This window comes from Trichosurus vulpecula, chromosome 2, assembly GCF_011100635.1.
Source record: "Trichosurus vulpecula isolate mTriVul1 chromosome 2, mTriVul1.pri, whole genome shotgun sequence".
Lineage (NCBI taxonomy): Eukaryota > Metazoa > Chordata > Mammalia > Diprotodontia > Phalangeridae > Trichosurus > Trichosurus vulpecula.
The window spans coordinates 329,678,103-329,698,246 of NC_050574.1; the positions used below are offsets into that span (position 1 = coordinate 329,678,103).

General features: G+C 36.9%; 1 protein-coding gene across 2 annotated transcripts in view; it reads left to right on the forward strand.

Moving 5' to 3' along the window:
- Window positions 1-20,144, forward strand: part of OSBPL11 (oxysterol binding protein like 11) — a 103,799-nt gene that overhangs the window by 31,151 nt on the left and 52,504 nt on the right. For both annotated transcript variants that reach the window (XM_036746178.1, XM_036746179.1), the window contains exons 3-5: window positions 14,988-15,163; window positions 16,198-16,277; window positions 17,266-17,448. In XM_036746178.1, the coding sequence (XP_036602073.1) occupies window positions 14,988-15,163; window positions 16,198-16,277; window positions 17,266-17,448 (439 nt within the window). The remainder of the gene's footprint in view (window positions 1-14,987; window positions 15,164-16,197; window positions 16,278-17,265; window positions 17,449-20,144) is intronic.

Below are 20,144 nucleotides of genomic sequence, written 5' to 3' on the forward strand. Positions count from 1 at the left end.
ATTTCCTTGATATTCTTAATCCTATGAATAATTGTGCTGATCACATCAAATCCTGGAACACTACAGGTACTCACAAATTAGTTTCATTATTATATCTCACCCCCCAATTTTGGGAAAAAGGAAGCAAATAAAGAAAGCCTATCCTTAAGGTTATAATTGAGCTGGTCTGTAAGTAGGTATATGTTAGGTAGACATTGCTGATGGACTAGAGTCGGGCTCAATTAAGTGGGAAGAAGTATGTGGACTGGATTGCATTAGGAAGATTGTGTAGTACTTAAGTATCCCAAAGTTTCTCCGAAACAAAAACATATCTGTAGTCTTCTGATGAGGGTCAGTGTGCACAAGACAGAATGTTGGTCTTGAAGTCAAGAAGATTCAGGTTCTGCCTTTGAAATATACTAACTGTGTGATCATAGACAAGTCACATAAACTGCTTAGTGCCGTAGGGAACTCTTTTAACACTGTAGGTTAGAGATGAATTGCTGACCTCTATCATGGTTGGGGGGCAGGGCGCAGTTGGCACCAGAAATTTCTCCCATTGAAGAAATCACTATGAACCCCCCCCCCAAAAAATTCTCATATTATTGGAAATAGAAAACTAGAACAATCTCCAAAGGATCAAAATTTCTGATGACCCCAAGGGCTAATGAAATGAACATATGATGGGTGCACATAAGCTACAATGTATTGCCAACGAAGACTCGTATAATATTCTACTAGTATTGTGGTGTGTCTGCCAGGCTTAACACATTATTCTCCAAAGAATTGAAAGTGCAGAGGGCGGTGGAGAGTTATGTGGTAAATGTGAGCAGGCCTCAGCAAATAATAATTGAGGATTTTAAAAAAGGCACAAGAGTAGAAGATATCAGGTAAATTTTGATAGGAGGAGAAAATGGGCTGGTCACCTGACAAGGGGTGACAGGTAGACAGTCTGAGTATTCCAGTTTCCTTGTGAAATCGGGAAAAAGTGAGAAGTCCCTAGCACATCAGAAGGGATCCCATGTGGTAGACTTATGGAGAACACAGATAAGACACATTTACACATATTTGTTTGTGGAAACAGGATACAATTAGTGGAATTATGATGGCAATTTAGGACTAAGTCTTTGCCAGTTGAAAATACAAAAGGTTTATCCTTGAGGAGCCCAGACTTAGTAATAAATATAGATTATGCAAGGAAATGGTAGAAATTCTGCAAGTGTCACTGCAAACTATGAAAATCTAGTACCTGATAAGACATGACTGGTGGCTAGAATTAGATGTTATATCAACGACTGCCTTTTATTAACTGACAGATGAAAAATTAGTTTCTGAGGTCATATTTGAACTCAGTACTTTCTGACTCCAGACCCAGTGATGTGTCCGTTGTGCTATGTCAAATTGGGATGGAGGCATCTCTTTCACAAACTTTAAATAAAGGGCCTCTGTGGAGCTAGCCTAGAGAAGAAAGTCATCTAACTTCCTTTGGTTCAGATCTGGGATAACCAGCTGGATTTATTGTTAATGCTTCCTACTCTCCATTTAAATCTTTAAAAAAAAATTCTTACAAAAAGTTATTAGAAAATAATTTTAAAATCTAAGTGACACATACAACCCTTGAGTTGGATGCTTTCTCCTGTTCCTGCTTTCCACATATACTTTTCGGATTCATAGTTCCCCTCATATGAAGCAGTAGTGTCCCCCAAGAATTGTCACTAACTTCTCTTATAAGCATTCACTCTCACAAGGCTCAAAACATGAAACAGTCTTATTTACAACTTAATAGACACAGAAAAGACTAGCATCTGATCCCATAGAGAGTTAAGACCCTACATAGTTCCCATGTTTTATAGTACACCTGCAAGGGGGAAGGCCCCTTTCTGTCTCCTGTACCTTTGTCTCCCAGCAGGTGCTGGTTACTCTCCTAAGATTTCTTTGCTGCTTTGCTTAGGTCAGCCTTCTTTGGCTTCATCGACACTACAACTTTGCTGTACGACTTAGACCCTTAGCAGACATTTCTGCAGTTGTGTAACTCTCCAGCAGATGGTGAGCTTTGCTTGCCTATACTAAGGAACCACTTCTTTAGCCCCTGGCCAGTATGTATGCAGTAAATACTTGGGAGTATGTTTGCAGCTCAAAAACATATCCTAGGCCAGAGAGCTTCTGATTAAAAAACAAAACAAAACTTTTTCTCCTGCATCTTGGTCCCATAGCACCATGCCATAGGGCTCTTGGGGATGCTATGATGCTATTCCCTTCTTACTCTGTTTTTTTAAAAGACTCTTGTCTTCAACCCTACACTGGTTTTTGGAGATTTAAGACTTTTTGTCTCCCTCCATCAGCACTCCTTAGCTCCTTGAGTTTTGTAGCTCAGGAACTACTTCCTTACTGGTTTTCTTATCCCACCTTCCCCTATTTTCCTTCAAGGTATTGGGTGGACTTATTCAAATTATCCCAGGACCACTTTGAGAAAGAGCTTCTAGATTCTAGAATCTAGAAGGAGGGGGGAATAGAATGGAGCTAGCTGAACTGAAGGTGGAAGTTTGTAATCCTCTTGACACAAATAAGGTAAAGATGGTAAAAGGTACCCACCCCCAGGTGAGAAGATTAGATTGTAAGGCTTGGTCATAGGCTATGAATCTTAGCTCCCTTTTTGTCCTGGTTTTACCTTTCAGAAACTCAAGCTGTTGGGCCAGAAGTTTGAATATTATACCCCTGATAGGAAAATACACGCCAATTTAGTAACCTTGTTGCCAGGTTCAACTGATTTTTTTATTTTTCCTGTTTTATGGGATCATAAGCTCTTAGAGTTAGGGCTAGAATTCATCGAGCACAACCCCCTCATTTTACACTTAAAGAAACTGAGGCCCAGAGATGTTAAGCGACTTGTTCAGGATGATGCAGGGCAAGGCTGAGGTGAGATTTGAACCCTGGTCTTTCTGATTCAAAGTCAAGCAATCTACCTTGACTACACTCTAACCCCACTTCATACTAGCTTCATAAAAAATCTTTAGCAGGCAGGTAAGCAGTTCTGCTCACTTGTGGCTTTCTGAGATTGTTTGCAGGTAGTGCAAAAGAAATGAGTACAAAGGAAAACAACACACTAGAGGAAAAGGTGGTCAAGAGAGCAAAATCTTAGAGGATTCTGAGTACGTTGGGCCTTCAGGAAGGATACCATTTCCTTTGAGACAGGAGATAAATAGGATAAGATGAATGAAAATATAAAGAAACTTTGAAGTGAAGAGGTGGGAAATTGAGGTAATGATACCTGTATTTCTCAGTAAAGAGAGATATGAAATCATTTACTGAGAAAGAAAAAGAAGGCTCAAAATTTTGAGCAGGCCCTGTGATAGGAAGTACAAAGAGAAGTGACAATTGCCATTCTTGTTTGTGCTTATACCTGGGCTTTCTCTTAAATTTTTTTTTCCTTGGAGTATGTGTGTATAAGTCTAATGTTCCCTTTCTCCAATTAGTTATCTTGGGAGTAGGTAGGTAGGACAGTGGATAGAGTGCTAGGCCTGAGGTCAAGAAGACTCATCTTCCTGAGTTCAAATGTGGCCTCAGATACTTATTAGCTGTGTGACCCTGGGCAAGTTACTTAACCCTGTTTGCCTCAGTTTCCTCATCTGTAAAATCAGCTGAAGAAGGAAATAGCAAACCATTCCAGCACCTTTGCCAAGAAAACCCCAAAAGGGGTCATGAAGAGTTGGATGCAACTGAAAATGACTGAACATAAATTGTATGATATGTATGTGTGTGTGTATAGATACATAATTATTATAAACCTGATTTGTTATCTTACATACCCTCATATTTAAATCACCTTATTTTTCTATTTTGTTCATTAAACAAATCCCATTCCCATGACTTACTGTTATTGGACCAGTGTGAGGGGCTTCCATATATTGTCTCTGCTCTACTTTCGTTTTATCCTAATTTCTTGCCTTTTTTTTAACATTCCCATTTTCTTCCCTCCTCTACCTTATCAAGCACAATACTGACCCAGTACTTGTTGAATTGGACACAGGGATGAGGAACTTTGATATTATTAGAAAAATATCTTACTTATGCTTTTAAAAAACATCACTGTCACTTTCCAGTAACTGTACTCCTCCGTATAGGATTAGGACCTTTGTTTTGAGGGCTTGCCAAACCCTTTTCAGGGCTGCTTATCCACCTTTGGTGTCCACCTGGCATTAACCTCTCACCTGTGTTTCGAAGATGCTGTAGCATGCACAGTGGCCACACCCCGGTAAACCATCTCAGCAGATGGGCTAAATCAGGTCCACAGACCCAAGAGAGTTAGGGGGGTGTGTACCCCAAGCATGTGAGGACTTCTCCCAGTAGAATGGTCAGATAAGTACAGTTTGTTCCAGAGGCCATGAAAGCAGCTAAAGCAGGTGCTTTGGAGTGCTTACAGCATGGTCAGACCTTGAAGATTCCAAGGTCATCTACTGCACCCTGAGCCATCACTAGTTGTCCTGACTTTTGTCTTGCCACTACCTACTTTGGGAGATTAAGACTTGATGACATTGTGCAACTTGGCCTCAATTAAATCCAATTCACACACAAGTCAAGACATCACCCTGTGATGTCTTTGGCCTTTTTTGAAAACAAAGAACAGAAAAACTCCTTATATCTCTCCCCCCCCCACCTCCCAATTAGAATCCTCCCTTGTAGTAGAATTGTAGTTGTGGTTTGTCCTTCATTCTCAAAGAGGACCATGATGGAGCAGCTAGGTGGTACAGTGAGTAGAGCACTGGCCCTGGAGTCAGGAGGACCTGAGTTCAAATTCAGCCTCAGACACTTGACACATGTACTAGCTGTGTGACCTTGGGCAAGTCACTTAACCCAGTTGCCCAGCCCCAAAACCAAAAACAACAACAACAAAAAAAAAAAACCAAAGAGGACCATGACATAAGAGAGATGATGATATAACTTGCAATTGACTTTGATTTGAGTGAGGGAGGGCTGTGCAAAATCACCAGCCTCACTTTCTCCTCCAGAGCCTTTTGGGCCCAGTGGCCTGATATCAGTCAGGAGATGGCCCAGGATGCAGTGGGAGACCTTGGCCCTTTTAAGCTAAGGTCTTTGCAAGTTCTCACCCATTCAGTGAATAGGTCTCTTTACAAAATGAATCAAGGGTTGGCCCCTTTAATTAAAAAAAAAAAATCAAGCTGGGAGGAGAAGACCCTCAGGGTTGCTGACGAAAAGAGAAATAGTTATTATTTACATTCACTCTGAGTTAGGACAGCCCAAAAAATAACCATTAAGTGGTGCTTGAGCAGTGCCCTTTTGTTGTCCAATCCAGATCCAGAGTGAATTGGGTTTAAGGCTTGCTTGGTCTTTGAAAAAGAAATCTAGCCAGTAAACCCCAAGTTAAGTAGGTAGTTTTCGCCCATCAAAATATTCTTTCCTTTGGGCAGAACACCCTCAGGTAAGGGGAGAGGAAAGGAAAGGAGAGGACCAGAGAGGAGAGTATGAGCTGAGTTCCCCAACTGGAACTGGCCAGCTGGGTCCCCATTCAGGCAGCTCAGTACTCACAGAGTGTGGTTTGTCCTTCCCTCTTGAAGAGGACCATAACATCAGGTAGATGATAACATGACTTGCAGTCAGCTTTGACTTGAGTGAGGGAGGACTGTGCAAAGTCACCAACTGACCCTTGTCTCACTATTCCTAGTTCCAGACCTATGAATTAACTAAAATGCATTTCTTCACTGCTTATTATGTGCCAAGCCATGAGGATTCAGATAGCAAAGTAACAGCCTCTGCTCTCAAGGAGCCCATGTTCTTTATTAAAAGTAATTTTTATCTACATTTCAGTTTCCCTTATCACCATAATATCCTGTATCTGTCTTCCTCCCCCTACCAGAGAACAATGCCACATAATAAATAATTTTGTAGAGAAGAAAAAAAAAGTCAGTACAACTGATTGATGCATTAAAGAAGTACAAAAATATGCAATGTGTAACAGCTGTGGACCTCCCTCCTCTACAAAGCAGTAGGTTGGGGGGAATGTCTTCTCATATCTCTTCTTTCAAGTCCTAATTGTTATTTATATTTTTGTTATTTTTACTTTTGACTTTTTGGTGTTTTTCTTTCTATTTACATTGTTGTAGTTACTATGTATATTGTTTTCTTGGCTCCCCTTACTTTATTCTGCATCATTTCATGTAGATTTTTCCATGCTTCTCTGTAGTCATCCCACACAGCATTTCTTGTGGCACAGTTATTACATTCATGTACTACCATTTGTTTAGCCATTTCCCAATTAACAGGTATATGCTTTGTTTCCGATTCTTAGCTAACACAAAAAGTGCTTCTATAATTATTTTGGAGTATATGGGGACTTTCTTCCTATTGCTGGCTTCCTTGGGATATAAACTCAGTAATGGAGTCTCTGGTTCAAAAGGTATAGACATTTTAGTCACTTTGTTTGCATAATTCCAAATTGCTTTCCAAAAGGGTTGTACCATTTCACAGCTCCATCAACATTGGTATTAGTGTGCCTATCAGTCTACCTTTCCAACATTGCATATTGCCCACAAAAACTTAATTGAGTCACTTAATAGCTTCAGTAGAGTTGTAGGCCACAAAATACATGCTCGAAAATCCACAACTTTTTTTTTGTAATAACAAAACACAAGAAGCAGTAATAGAAAGGGAAAACCCATTCCAAATTATTACAAAATACATAAGATATCTGGAGATAAACCTCCCAAAGTACACAAGATTTGTATAGATTCAGTTTACAAAGTACTCCTTAACGAAATAAAGGACAACCTAAATAAGTAGAGGAATATTCAGTGTGCATGGCTAGGCCATGTCAATATAATAAAAATGACCATACTACTAAAATTAATTTACACTTTTAGTGCAAAACCAGTCAAATTACCAGGAGGATACTGTACAGAACTTGATAAAAAAAATAACAAAAAGATCTAGAATATCAAGAGAAATGATGAAAAGTAAGGAGGAAGGATAAGTACTTCCAGATATTAAACCATATTATAAAACAGCAGTCATGAAAACTATCTGTTATTAATTAAAGAATAGATAAATAAAGATAGATTAGTGGAACAGACATGGGAGATGTAGAAACAGTGTTTTGACAAAATGGAAAACATAAATTACCTTGGAAAAAACTCCCTGCTTGACAAAAACTGCTGGGAAATCTGGAAGGCAGTCTGTCAGAAATTAGGCTCATTCCAACACCTCGCTCCCAATATATTCTAAATGGATACATGACCTTAATGTGAGAGATCATACTACAAAAAATTAGAAGAGGTGCAGACCATATACCTCTTACAATTACGGGTAAGAAATGTATTCTTAATCAAAAGATAGAAGTAATTACAAGAGATAGAATGGATAACGTTGATGACTTGAAACTGAAAAGCTTCTGCAGAGAACATTAATTAATGCCCCTAAGGTAAGGGAAGTGGTCAAACAGGAAAAAAAAAATCTTTATATCACATTTTCCTAATAAGGTTTTGGTATCCAAGATAGAGTGTGTGTGTGTGTGTCTGTGTCTGTATCTGTGTGTCTGTGTGTGTGTCTGTGTGTGTTTAATAGCCATTTCTCAATACATAAATGGTTAAAGGATCTGAACAAACATTTATCAAAGAATTACACTGTATTCATAACCGTGAAAAAATACCCCAAATCTCTGAAAATAGAAATGCAAATCAAAACAGCCTTGAGGCTGCACCTTCATACCCAGCAAATTGGCAAAAATGGCAACAGTCAACGTTGAAGGATTGTAGAAAAATAGGCACACTAATGCAGTGTTGGCTGTCACACTCTAAATGAATCCACCACTTCTCCACCCAGAAAAAGGGGAGGGGTGGGCGGGTGCAACTTTCAGTTTTAGGAAGTTTCGGTCTTGGGGGGCAGCTAGGTGGTGCAGTGAATAGAGCACCAGCCCTGGAGTCAAGAGGACCTGAGTTCAAATCCGGCCTCAGACACTTAACACATGTACTAGCTGTGTGACCTTGAGCAAGTCACTTAACCCCAATTGCCCTGCCAAAAAAAACCAAAAAAAAAAAAAAACCCAAGAAGTTTCAATCTTAAGAAGTTAAAGTTTGCGAGAGGCCTGATATCTTTCAGTAGTGTTTTGCTTTACATTATTGTAGTCATTTTGTAAATTGTTTTCCTGATCCTGCTACCTTACTTCAGTTATTAGTCTTCCAATTTATATTTGATTCTTATCATAGAATTTTAATATTCTGTTGTATTCATATGCTACTAAATATCCAGTCATTCCATTGGCACTCCCTTTGTTTCCACTTCTTTCCTGCCACACACAAAGGACTGCTATAAATATTTTTGTACACAGGGGGATCTTTCCCTATGTCTTTCACCTCATTCAGATAGATGCCTAGGACATTGACAGACACAATATATTGACTTTTCTAGTATTATGCCAAATCATTCTCCAGAAGAATTCCAATTCATGGCTTCAGAAGCAGTACATTACTCTGTTTGTCTTCCTGTAGTCTCCTTGACATTTACAGTTTTGTCTCCTTTGCCAAACCAGTGAGTGAGAAGTGAAGCTTCAGACTTGCTTTAATTCATATTTCGTTTATTATACTTAGATTGTTCATTCATATGGATGTTTTATATGGCTGTTTATATTTGCATTTCTTCTTTTGAAGATTGCTTGGGAAACTTTTTACATCATTTTATTTTTTCTTGAGTATCAAAAAGTTTTTGCTCCTATATGAAGAAATGATTTAAGGATTAGATATTCACTTTCTGAAAAATATCCTAGATGTTAATTTACTAGTTTCTTTTTTCTCTGAAAGGCCTTTTGCCTACAAAAATTTCCTAATTTTCTTGTATTAGTTCCTTCAAGGTAAGAGTTGCATCTCTCCATAGCATTTGAAAATTATAATTTAAGATTATATTTATAATTATAATTAAAATCACCATTTATTTATCATTCAGCTTTTAAAAGTATCTACCCAATTTTTTTTTATTGGTTAGAGAGAGAGAGAGAGAGAGACAGAGATCTTCCCCCTCCTTCTTATCAAAGTGGGACTGAATTGAATATCCCATTTTAACTTAAGCTTTCCTTCCTGTGTGGATTATGTGTCCTCATATATTTTTAGCCCTTCTGCAGCCCAAATAGATTTTTTAAAGATTCCAAATAAAGGTCACCCCCTGCATTATGTTTTTTCCAGGCAAAGATTTGTTGTGATAGAATTATGCTCAGGCTATTTAACAATTCCGCTGGCTATTCCCAAATAGATCAAGTACAGGATTTTTATTTAAAACTTTCTTCTTTGCCATCTATAGAACTCTCAGACAAAAAGGAAAAACGCCTAGGAAGGTTTCTAAAGTAATTTACATCTATAAATGCTAGCCCACATTCATCTTTTCAGCAAATATTTTTGTGTGTCCCTAGTACGTATAAGGCATTCAATTTAAGTACATGGATGATACAATTTGTGGACATGGTTTTTGCCTCCAAGGAACTTACCGTCTATTGGAGGAGATAGGCATGAACAGAAAACTAGAATACCAGGTGGAAGGTGAAATTTTAATAAAACATGTGAAAGTCTGTGAAAGTTCAGAGAAGGGAAAGAGAAGAGGCAGTAGGTAGTTTCATAGGAAGTTTCACAGGAATTAATATAGCTGACATTTTTATAGTGCTTTAAGTTTGCAAAAAAAACATTATTTTGGGGTTCGGGTTTTGTGTTGTTTTTTGAAGCACAGAGACTTTTTAAAAATCAGTTCCAAATTCTCTCCCTTCCTTTCTCACCTCCCCTACCTGTTGAGAAGGCAAAAACAACCAACATCCATCACAAATAATGTATAGTGAAGAAAACAAATTTCCACATTAACCATTTTTTGTGCCTCCCCACCCTCCCACCCCAAGAAAGAGAAAAAAAATAAGATTCACTTTACACTCTGAATCCTATAATTTCTCTGTCTGTAAATAGCATGTTCTATCACAAATCCTTTAGCATTGTGATGGGTCATTGTGTTGAGAGTAAGTCTTTCAGAGTTGATTTTCTTTACAAGATTGCTGTTACTCTATAGGTTGTTCTCCTGGTTTTGCTTATTTTACTCTGCATGATTTCATACAAATCTTCCCAAGTTTTTCAGAAGCCATCCACCTTCATCATTTATTAAAGTACAATGGTATTGCATTGCACTCACATGCCATAACTTATTCGGCCACTCCCCAGATGATGGGCACCCCCTCAGTTTCCAGTTCTTTGCCAGACACAAAAGAAGCTGCTGCAACTTTTGTGTGTATGGGTCCTTTTCCTCTTTCTTCAATCTCTTTGTAGTATAACTCTGATCAGTGATATTGAAAAAGCATTATTTGTGATAACAAAAAGCTGGATACAGAAATGTGCCCAATGATTCCCCAGTGATTACTTAAATTGTAACATAATAATATAATATTTTTGTACTGTAAGGAATGAAGAATATGAATAATTTGAGGAAATATGGAAAGATTTATATGAAGTTGATGCTGAATGAATAAAGCAGAGCTAAAAGAACCATATGCATAATTAAGTACGACAAGTATGTAATCAGTGTTAGTAACATACTATCAAAGTTCAAGGACATCCTTCTTTTTTATTAATTCTGTTAGTGATCAATATACTATTTTTAGGGAATGTACTTTGTTGCAGGGTGTGGGGAGGAGGGGTTGTTTGAGAGTTACTTGAAAAGTATCTGTTGTCAAGATAATATATTGATTACATAAAAAAATTTTCATTTAAACCTTATAACAAGCAAAGTAAGTTTTCCCTATTTTATAGATGAGTAAACTTATTTTTTTTCTTTTTTTTAATTTCTTTTTTATTTTTAGTTTACAACACTCAGTTCCACAAGTTTTTGAGTTCCAAATTTCCTCTCCCTCCCCCCCCCCCGCAAGACAGCATGTAATCCGATATAGGTTCTACTTATACCTTCACATTAGACTTACTTTCCCAATAATCAAATTGTAAAGAAGAATTATAACCAATGAAATGAATCATGAGAAAGAAGAAACAAAACCAAAAAAGGGGGAAAAAAAAGGCAAATAGTTTGCCTCAATCTGTATTCAGACTCCACAATTCTTTCTCTGGATGGCCATAGCTTTTTCCATCATAAGTCTTTTGGAGCTGTCTTTGAACCTTGCATTGATGAGAAGAGCCAAGTTTATCAAAGTTAGTCCTTACAGATACCATGTGTCTATAATCGTGTATAATGTTTTCCTGGTTCTGCTCCCCCCACTCAGCATCAGTTCATATAAGTCTTTCCAGGTTATGAAGTTCTCATTTCTTATAATTAAGATATAATAATGCTCCTAATTTCTTTTTTTTTTTGGTTTTTTGGCAGGGCAGTTGGGGTTAAGTGACTTGCCCAAGGTCACATAGCTAGTACATGTGCCAAGTGTCTAAGCCAGATTTGAACTAAGATCCTCCTGACTCCAGGGCTGGTGCTCTACTCACTGTGCCACCTAGCTGCCCCCTCCTCATTTCTTATAGCACAATAGTATTCCATTACATTCATATACCACAGTTTGTTTAGCCATGCCCCAATTGATGGGCATCCCCTTGATTTCCAATTCTTTGCCACTGCAAAAAGAGCTGCTATAAGTATTTTTGTACGTACTGATCCATTTCCCATTTGTGCGATCTCTTTGAGTTACAGCCCTAGAAGTGGTATTGCTGGGTCAAAGGGTATGCACATTTTTATAGCCCTTTGGTAATAGGTGAGGAAACTATTATTGAGAAAGGTTAAATGACTTATCCATGGTTACCCAATCAGTAAGTTTCAGAGATGGGATTTAAACCTTATTGTTTCCTGAGTTGAAGTGTACCTTTCTTTCCATTACATCATACTACTTCTCCAAATATTTGCTTCTTCCTCTTCCCTTCATTTGCTAGTACATGCAGTGTCTCTGTACATCTTTGGGTGTTTTTGACTGTTTCCATCTTATTTTGGCCAGATTTTGGACAGCGAACAAAAACCCCCTTCCCCAATTACTTCTTTCTAAAATTATCTCTCTGCTCTCCCCCATCTATAGAATTTCAACTTAATTTATATTTTCATCATAATGTAGTATAAAGAGAACAGGATTTGAAATATTCTGACTTTAAATTCTTGTCTTCTCTAGTCTTGGCCTGTTTTATGATTGCCAAGTTCTTAATTCATTTAGTCTTTTAACTGGTAAATCAGTACTTTGGAGATCTTTTATTTTGGGTCCGTAATTTTATAGATGTCAGAAGTTCCATCTTATAACTTATGACCTTAATGAGTTGCACATCACAGAGAAGATTTGAACAACCAGGTCTTCATGACTCCAAATCCAGTACTTGAACTAGAACTTTTTCTTATCCTAATTTTTTTTAAACTAATGCAAAGCTTTAATCAGTTTCTTTGTCAATAATCAATTATCAAAAATTGTTAGGTGTCTTTATGTGCCAGGCATGGTGCTAAGTGCTAAAGATACAAAAAACTACCAAAGATAGTTCCTACCTTCATGGAGTTTACAGCTGAACAGCATGCAAATAAATATATACTGAACAAGCTGTATACAGTATAAGTAGAAAATAATTAACATGGGGAAGGCCCCAGAATGAAGGGGGTTGGAAAAGGTTTGCCATAGGAGGTAGAATTTTAGTTGAGACTTAAAGGAAGCCAAGAGGTCAGTAGTTAGGAGCAGAAGAGAAAGCATTCCTGGCACGGTAGACAGCCAGAGAAAATGCCTGGAGCTGAGCAGTGAACATCTCCCTGGAGTGAAGAGTACTTGTTGGGAAGGAAGGTGTAAGAAGATTGGAAAGATCAGAGGGAGTTAGGTTATGAAGAACTATGGTGAGCTACTAGAGTTTATTGAATTAGACAGTGATATGATCAGTCTTGCCTTTTAGGAAAATCATTTTAGGGGCTCAGTGGAAGAGGAATTGGAACAGAGAGGCATAAGGTAGGCAGACATATCACCATCTATTGCAGTAATGCAGGTGTGAGGTAATGAGGGCCTATATTAGAGTGGTAGCAGTGTCAGAGGATGTTACAGTGAATAGAAGGATTGTTCTCATTTAACTTGTAACTTGAATTTCTGCCACAGAATCTCTTTGGACAGCAGTTTCTCTCTTTTATGATGAATTTAGGAGAGAAATCATTCTTTAAAAGATCATGGGTTCAAATCCTAACTGTGTGATTTTTCTCTTTGGGCCTCTTTTTTTGTCTTTAAAATTAAAGAGTTGGGTCTCTAAAGTCTCTTCTTGGTCTAAATATGATTCTCGGTCCTCAGTCTCTTCTAGTGTCCCTTTCACTAGTACTGGGATAAAGCATTTGTGTGTGTCTTAAGCAAGGATCTTTAAATTACTGGCCTTTAAAGACTGGCCTTTTTTACTGTAACTTATGCAACCTCAGTAATAAAATAAATACCAATATGCCACAGATAATGTTTTAATTTAAAAAAATTTCTAGTGTATGTTTATTAGTACTTTTATTGATGCCTTTTTTTATATTCCCCTCCACAGAGAGCCATTCCTTGTAACAAAGATTTTAAAAGAAATTGGGGGAAAAAATTTGGACAGGTTGGCACAACCAACTAACACATTGACAATATCTGACAATATATACAATTTTCCTTATCCATAATATTCCATATCTATATTCCATCTGTATTGAAGGGGAGGGAGGTAAATTTTTTCAGCTCTTTTCTGGAAATTGATTATAATTATATAGCATTCTGTTTTATTTTATTCTTTGTTTATGTTGTCACCTACTTTTTATATATACATAGGTATGTATACATATAAACGTGTGTGTATATATGTATTTGCGTGTGTGTATATGTATAGTTTTCTTGGTTCTGTTCCTAGTTGGTCAATAAATCAATCCATAAAGCATTTATTATGGCCACCTACTCTCTCCAGATCTTTGCTACCACAAACGTGTTGCTCTGAATATCCTGATATTTATAAGAGCTTTCTCAGAGGCAGCTAGATGACACAGTGGATAGAGTGCTGGGCCTGAAATTAGGAAGACTTGAGTTCAGATTTGGTCATGAGACATTCACGAGCTATATAACTAGTAACCCTGGGCAAGTGTGAATTAGTGTGCTCGTCTTCCCGTAGCTTCTCTAGCATTGACAGTTTCTCAGTCTTTTGTCTTTTTTCCCCATTTGGTGAGTTTGAGCAAAACCTCAGTTATTTTGATTTGCATTTGTTTTTTAATGATTTGGAGCAGACTTTCACATTTTTTTAAGTGGTTTCCAGTTCTTTTGAGAACCCTCATTCCCATTCTTTGACCACTTAGCCAGGAGAATTATTAAAAATCTATCCTTATTGCTTCCTACCTTTGTGTAGCTCAGGGCTGTCCAAAATACGGCCTGCAGTTCAATTTTATGCAGACTGCTGGTGGGTTTTAATTTTTTCAAACGAAAAAATAAAATAATAATTTGCATGGAATGCATACTAGATTTTTTAATTCCGTCACTAATAAATAATCTCGTTGATATTAATTTTCTTTGGTGTTTTTAAGCAGTATTTTGGACGGACCATATTGCACAGAATTTTCAATCGATCTGTGGGATGTGTTCCGTCTGTACAAATGCAGACTAGTCATTATGCACTTACCTTCATACTGTTGTGTTGTCACTTTGTTGTTTTGTGTTTGCTTTCGCCTTCACCTGTCTTATTGATGGCGCATGTTCCCCCACTTTCTATTAGTGTACTGTATTTTTTATTCTGGGTGCGACCGTTGGACCCTAAAATTTTATTTTAAGGCAGCCCTAAGATAACCTAAGGTTGGACAGCCGTGCCCTAGCTAACTGCTTCTTTACCCAATTCTTTCCTGGCTCTTTTTATCATATAGCTTAAGAATCCACAACCTATGTTAATTTAGTATCCTTCCCCGTTGGGAAATTTGAAGCCATCTTTTCCCAAATACTTCTTACTGTTAGTGGATTATACTTTTCTATAACTACACAGACAAGAGGTTTTATAGAGAAGCTTTGAATGTTTAAAAACCCAGATTCCTCATCATTATAGGTTTTTCGTTTTAAATAATGAAGCTGGACTATTGGAGTACTTTGTGAATGAACAATCTAGAAATCAGAAGCCCAGAGGTACTTTGCATCTAGCTGGAGCTGTAATATCCCCCAGTGATGAGGACTCTCATACCTTCACTGTAAATGCTGCCAGCGGGGAGCAATATAAACTCAGAGGTATGATATGAGTTCTTAAAGTGAAAATTAATGTGGTGTTTTTTCTTTTTCACTTGAGACCACTCCTACTTTGTTACTTTGGTTTGGTGCCTCTTTTTTGTTTGTTTTCCTTTGTCTTTTGGAGAACAGAAATTAATGAATTATCAAGCTATCAGTGGGAAGAACACAAAATTCTGAGCTTCTCCCTGAACTGAATTTATGTGTTGAATAATGATATTTAATGAGTTTATAAAATCTTCCTAAGAATGAACCACTTTACCCCAAATGGTCATTGAACCAAGCATGTCATATGTAGCAATGGCTTTTCCCCTAGAAGCTTTTGTAATGATATTTTTTACTAAATAATATCCTGCTTATTGAGAAATGCATTAAAATAGAATTCCTTTTCAGTATTTTTTATGTTTATCCTAAGTAAATACACCATCCTTTCAGTGATCTGAGCTGTTAGCCTTCACTCTCTTACCCTATGACTAATATGCATAATTTGAATACACGTGGTTTTAAAAAATTAGACATAAATCTTACTTTTAATAACTTTTCATTTGGGAGTAGTTTGTGTTTTCCTTAGATACACATCAGGTGTGTATTTAACACAGTAATTAGGTTGTCCTAGTTGAATGTATTATCTGAGATCTGAAGGCATAGTATCACCAAATATTTTAAGCTACTTTGTTTAATGCAAAATTCCTATTTGATTTTTTTTAAATGTCTTTCAAAGAGAAGATTTTTCCTAAGAAAAATTACATAGTTTGTAGCCAAATCCTGTTTTCTCTACATGTGGCTTATCTACTCAGTATAATATCTGTGTATGTTCAGAATTACTTCCTATATACACAGCAATGTCTAGCTAGGTTGGTGGGCTTCAGCTTTACTCTTCCGCCTTGTCAGGGATGACTGTTTTTGGAATTTGAGGATAAACTTTTGGTTTTCAGTTAGTCATTTAAACTCTTCCTTCAGTGTTATAGACGATCAAGTGTTGATTAAATTTCAGAGACAGATTTAAAAGTAAATAACTTCTAGGTTGTCTTTATTAGCCACAGATGCTAAAGAACGACAGCATTGGGTTAGCAGACTTCAGATATGTACACAACATCACACAGAAGCTATTGGAAAGGTATGTGAATTGGATTGTAATATTAATTGATGAAAATAGTGAAAGAATATGTTTTTGAAGGGTCTCAGCATACTTGAAATGTGAATCATTTAGTAATATTTATATCTAATTGAAAGGTAACAATCTGAGAAGAATGAAAAAGGAAATGTATTGAAAGATAAACACACTTAGGGAATAACTTTAGTCTAGAATAACTTAGTCTAGAATGTGTACTTTTCATCCTCTTCTAGAAGTTTTTCATAGTAATGTCAAAACAAGTTTATAATTTGTAGTCCTCCAGTCTAGCCTTCAGAAAAAAGCATAAATATTTTCATTCTTCTAAGACGTTGATGTAATCAGTGATCAGAAAGTTGGAATATTCCATGAAGAAATATTCATTAACATTTGAAAAAAATGTTCGTTTAGATTTTGTATTCCTGAACATATTATTTTCTTCAGGTATGGTGGTTGAAGAGAAGATGTTGATTCTTTAAATTTGACATTTCTTCCTGTTAACACCAGTAATTGTAGAGCTAAAATTAAAAAGCATAATGATTTACAAAATTGGACTGTGAGTCTATGATCCTAGATTTTTGCCTTCTCCATTTCCCCCCTTTTTTTCCAATTGCCAACTCACTGTAGGATGTTGTAATAAAACTTACTGTTTTGGTTTGAATATAGGCAATTTCCAAATATAGCCCTTACTCCTAAAATTAGTTCTCTTTGAAAAGAGGGAATAAAAAACATATGTAGTGAAAAGAAGCATCAATTATATTCCAGATTTGGGTTTTACTTGAGCCAGAGTTGGGGTGGGTAAAGAAGAATATGGCCAATATATCTGGACCAGTATGGGGCTTCCATTTTGGGTGCCTTAAGTTGTGCTATCCACAAAATTTTTTTTTGTAATTCTGAAGTATTTTACATGAATAAATTCTATATGTATACATGGTGGAGTTAGATTTTGAGGACTTTTTTGGTTTAAAAATATTTTGCTTTGCTTATCTAACAGAATAATCCTCCTCTGAAGTCTCGGAGCTTCTCACTTGCATCTCAAGGTAGTGGTAACTCTCCTGGTTCACAGAGGAGACCGAGTCAGAATGCCATTTCTCTTTTTAATGTTGGACATTCCAAACTGCAGTCCATGGGCAAAAGAACTCAGTTGCAACCTGACCACCTTGTGGAAGTCAGAGAGGTTAGTATGAAGTAGTTAAGTTAAAGTACACCAAAGAATTTTTGACCTGATCAGTTGTAATGGAAAAGCTTTTTCAACAATTTTGTTTAAAGAGATTTCTGGGATTCTTTTAATAATTGTATCCCAATTAGCATTTTGAGAATATCAGACAGAGGATTGTGAAGATTATTTAGCTATGTTTGCATTTTGGTTTTCCTTCAGTTGCCTGCCTTGCCAGCCTGCTACTTTTCAAGCTCAGTGAGAAGTACCAAGAAAAGGCCATTACAGGGTCTAAGGTGTGGTCTTTTGCAGGGAAATTCATCCACTAAGAACAGGAAGGATTAAAAAGGAGCGTAACGGGAGCATTTCTTGGTTTGTCAAGTGTAGTTCCAGGAATCATTGGAAATCAGTGTCATCAGAAGGAATTTTGGAGCTTGTAAATTTCAGAGAAAAATTCCATTTGCTTATGAATAAGAGCCACCTGCTTTTTTAGCCTACCTTATCCACACAGCACTGATGAGCATTAGCTGATGCTGCCACCGTTCTCCCTCTCAGTCTTATGAGTACTATCTATGAAAGATGTGGAATTCTTCTGTGCCATGAAGATTATGGGCAGAAATACATTCTGTATATATTCTGAGCAGCCTTAGATGTTCTTTGAACCCATGGCTCTTCCATCATAACTAAGTATTGTAACTGCCTGTGCTATCAGATGGAATTTAGCACTTCCTAGATCATGAATTCTTCTTGACCATCTGTACCAGGATTAGATATAGTTCAGAGCCTTCTGTGCAATGATTGGTAAAGTGCTTTCCAGAAGAGCTTTCCATTGAATAGGTATGCAGTTTCTGTTTAGGGGAGAAAGTGGGAACTCAGAACATAGGGCACAGATAGCCATCTGACATCACGATGTTGCCTTCTGTTTTTGTTTTTTTTTTTTCCTGTAAGAATTGCATTGTGTGGATTTATTTCCTTTCTCTCCTTTTGTTATTTTTCTCTTCATTTGACCTATTTAAGTTGGGAGGGAGCAGGAGGTTACATGCTAGAATTCTTCAACCCAGCCCTTAGACACAGTTCTCATCCTAAAGTTAGAAGTTAGGAAGTAGCCTTACTGATTTCCCTTATCTACATTGTTCAAACATAGTAGTAAGAATGGTGTTGTTGATGAGCTGTTTCAGGCATATTTCTTTTCTTGACCCTATTTTGAGGTTTTCTTGGCAAAGGTACTGGAGTAGTTTGCCATTTCCTTCTCCAGCTCATTTTGCAGACAGGAAAATGAGAAAAATAGGGTTAAATGACTTGCCCAGGGTGACACAGCTAGTAAATGGCTGAGGTCAGATTTGAACTCAGGAAGATGGGTCTTCCTGATTCCAAGCCCAGAGCTCTATCCACTGCACCACCTAAGCTGCCCAGTAAGAATATTAAGATAATAATACTAGTAAGAATAGTAGTAGCTAACATAGTGCTTTAAGTTTTGCAAAGCTCTTACCTATGTTAACTTATGACAGCAGCTGATCACTTTGGAAAACTGCACAGAGGAGAATTTGTGCTATATGTGATTTTCATTTATTTTAGAACTCCCCAGTAAAAGTGACTGTACTGTATGGATATTCTTTCCTGATGGTAATAGAAACATTTGACAGTAAATAGAATACAAAGACTTAACTGATCTTGATAGAAATAAGTTTCTTGATAGAAATAGAATCATCCAACAATGAATTCACTACAAAGCCTTAATTTAGAAGAAACAATAAAAGAATCGTCAGATTTTGAGCTGGAAGGAAGCTCAGAAGTCTTCTGGGGCTAAAAGACAATTAGTGGCTTGCTGAAGATCACATAGGTTGTAAATGGAAAAGGCAGTATTTGAACTCAGGTATCATGTTTCATGTACCTTATAAAATTCAATGCTTGTTTCATTACATTTTGTGGCAGCCTGAATATTATTCAGAAAATAATTATTGAAACTAAACTATTACTTCCTAATTAGTTATGTGCATGTTATTTGTCTTCCACCATACCAGTTTCTGACTTTCCTTTTTTCCTGTTTATCAAATTGCAGACTGTTTCTCCCTGTTTGAAAAGAAAATATTCCTCAGAAATTAGTTAGGTTACTATTATAAGTAGAGTTAACTTTTAGGCTACTGGCCTAAAAAAACTCCCTTTAATTCAGAGATTCTTAACCTTTTTTTCTTTCTTAGACCTCTGGCACAGTTTTTAGCTCCTTTTTTGTTTTTTAATGCATACAATCACACATGGAATTACAAAGAAAATCAATTATATTCAATTACAGTTATCAAGATATCTTTTTAAAAGAAGGTCATAGGCTTGTTAAGGTTAAGAACCCCTTTAGTTAATTACTGTGTCAGGTTTCTAAATTGGTAGTTTTAATAGCATGAAAGTTACTAAAATCCATTCTAAAAGCACTTACTCTAACATGCCTGAGAGATGCAGTGCTTGGAGTGAGTAGAGAATTGGATATAAGTCCATCATGAAGACCTGGGTTTGAACCCTGCTTCGGACATTTAATTGCTGTGTGACACTGGCTGAGTCACCCTCTATTTGCCTGAGTTTTCTCAGCTATAAAATGAAAAGGTTAATCTTGATCTCTGAAGTCCCTTCTAGCTCTAAATCTATAAGCCTATGAACATTTTTAAAAGAGGAAATTGTGAGTTGGAAAGGGAACTTTCAAGAACATTGTTTGATGTCTATTTACCTTC